The sequence below is a fragment of the Macrobrachium nipponense genome, chromosome 18 (genome assembly GCF_015104395.2).
Source record: "Macrobrachium nipponense isolate FS-2020 chromosome 18, ASM1510439v2, whole genome shotgun sequence".
Classification (NCBI taxonomy): Eukaryota; Metazoa; Arthropoda; class Malacostraca; order Decapoda; family Palaemonidae; genus Macrobrachium; species Macrobrachium nipponense.
In genome coordinates this window covers 35,600,190-35,602,689 of record NC_087211.1, presented here as the reverse complement: position 1 = coordinate 35,602,689, position 2,500 = coordinate 35,600,190, and the positions used below count along the sequence as shown (strand labels likewise).

Genomic DNA, 2,500 nt, shown 5'->3' with positions numbered 1-2,500 from the left:
AACACATCATAATGAGGCTTTCAAGTTTTTCTTAATCAGCTTCCGCCAAAATCATAAACAATAAAATAAACAGACATTTAAGAATATCAGATTTTCTTTATAATGTTTTATGAAGACAATCATTGCCATGTTGTACCTTTGCTTCCAGTTTGTACTAGATGTTCAAGACTTCGTAAATGGAGGTGACATAACATTGAAGGTCATCAATGACAGTGGGATTGTAGTTGAAGGTCACATAGAAAAGGAAGAAGGAGGATCTAAGTCCCTGAAACATTTTATGAAACAGTTTAGAGTACCAGGAAACATCAGACTGGATTCAGTTTCTTCAGTTATGTCTTCAGATGGAGTACTTACAATAACTGTGCCAAAGGTATTTCACCATATCAAGTTCATATTTCCCTTTTGTAACATAATCTGGAGCATTTCTTGAGACACTGCTTTAAAAATTATGATATGCAAATTTAGGTAAGACCAATTTCTTAAAACTTTCTTTTCAGTCTGTGCCTGTTCAGCCCAAAGAGGTGATCATACCAGTCAACTTAGAAGGAATTGAGAGAAGCCAGACATGCCATGTTTCTTCAACGTTATTAGATGATCATGATTTAGTGTTTGGTATCAATGCAGATCGTATCTCTGGCACCAACCACAGCGAAATGCAAAGCAAAGTAGGTAGATTAGTGAAATTTGTTACATCATATTATATGCTATAATCATATTTACTGTGCTGAGTTTTCATTCACATTTGACACAACTGCCACAGTTTTGCCAAATTCATTGTTGTTTTCTCCTTGACAGGTTAGACCTTCAAATGAGCACATCATTCCAATCACTGTTGAAGGATGTTTCAGTAACCCAGAAACAAGTCGTCCTAACCGTGAAATACAAGTACAGAAGGAGTCCAGTGAGAGTCTTTCTGGTCTCACTAACCAAGAACAGCAGAAGGACAAAGTGGGCAAAGAATATATTATACCCGTTAATGTAGAAGGATCTGCTTGTAATTTAAAATCTGAAGCAACTGAAAGCAAAATAAAGGTATTTGTACAAAATCCAAGAAGCCAGCATAGAAGTAATGACGAACAAGCACAGAAAAATCAAATAACTGAAGATCGTATCATTCCAATCATTGTGGAAGGAACTGCTGACACTGCAAAGGCAGAAGTCTTTAAGCATCAACAAATACACGAACATCAAATCACCGGAGAAAGAATCATCCCAGTTACTGTGGAAGGATCTTCTAGTGATGTAAAAGCAAACACACTTGACCATCAAATCAAAGTACAAAAAGGAACTTTTGCACACAAAAATGCCAATCAGCACAGTGAGCAAGCTCAAGAAACAACAGAGGACCAAAAGAACAGAACAAATGAATCTTCATTTATGAAACACATGAAGGAAAATGCCGATACTGTTTTCAAACGCAGTGACATGAGTCATTTTGCTCACCCAAGTACACAAGTCAATAGCGATGCAGAGAAGAATATTGTTTCAAATCAACACTCCAACGACACTGCTACTTCCTCTACAAAGAGATATCTTCCAGTAAGCAGGAAAGGGTCCTTCCTTGAAGATATGTTCTTTAAGGATTTCCAGAATGACTTCCAGGCAGCTGTCAAGGATGTGTTGGTCAAATGCAGGCAATGTTTTGACATGACAGATTACATGACTGCTTATAGAAACCTTCGCCAAAAAGAACTTAAAGTAGAAAATCAGGCTCTCTACGCTCAAGAAGATCAAGAATCCTTAAAGGTAAGTTATGGTATTTTAATACTGGAATACAGATTGACATAAAAAAATGACAATCAATTGTTTTAATGTAATCTCTTGTTTACTTTGAAGCTCTAAACTGGAAAATAATCTTGATTTCAGATTGCTGTTGATGCCAAGGACTTCATCAACGGTGACATTACTGTGTTTGTCGATGGAGAAGAGCTCGTGATTGAAGGCAAGGCTGAGAATAGTGAAGCAAGGTCCTCAAACTCCTTGACCTTCTCACACCGTTTCCTTTTGCCCGAATCCTTCAGCATCACCACCATCTCTTCAGCCATATCCTCTGATGGAATTCTTACCGTGCAGTGCCCAAAGAAGAAAGACGCTAGTTCAGAGGGCATCAGGAGGATGTCCACAGAGGCTTCCTCACACCAGGAGAGCCACCACGAGGGTGGTCACAAATGGGAAGAGAAGAGAGTGAAAGAATCCTCAGAGCAAGCTAGTGGCTACTCATCACGTACCTACAGTAGCAGTTACAGTTCCCGTCAGCGACAGACCTCTACGTTCTAAGACTGCAGCTGTTAGCAAATTATATTTTTCTAAGAGAAAATGAAAAATTATAAAAATAAAAAACTACTGTGGATTGTCAGTGAATTCATCTTGGGCATCTAAGGAATCTAACTGTTTGACACTGAAATACAGGTAAGCTGCTACAAGAGAACAGATCAGAGATATAAAGTATAATTGCATTGGATAAGTGAAACTTTGATTACATACAATACTGTAATTACCG

At 38.0% G+C, this 2,500-nt stretch overlaps 2 protein-coding genes across 2 annotated transcripts in view; one reads left to right on the top strand and one right to left on the bottom strand.

Annotated features, from left to right (window-relative positions):
* Positions 1 to 2,500, bottom strand: part of LOC135196964 (sulfotransferase 1C4-like) — a 136,523-nt gene that overhangs the window by 55,825 nt on the left and 78,198 nt on the right. The gene's annotated exons all lie outside the window — the stretch shown is intronic.
* Positions 1 to 2,500, top strand: part of LOC135196550 (uncharacterized) — a 110,890-nt gene that overhangs the window by 108,118 nt on the left and 272 nt on the right. Inside the window, 4 exon segments of the mRNA XM_064223398.1 lie at positions 149 to 370; positions 498 to 665; positions 796 to 1,746; positions 1,867 to 2,409. Of these exon segments, the coding sequence (XP_064079468.1) occupies positions 149 to 370; positions 498 to 665; positions 796 to 1,746; positions 1,867 to 2,277 (1,752 nt within the window). The 3' untranslated portion in view covers positions 2,278 to 2,409.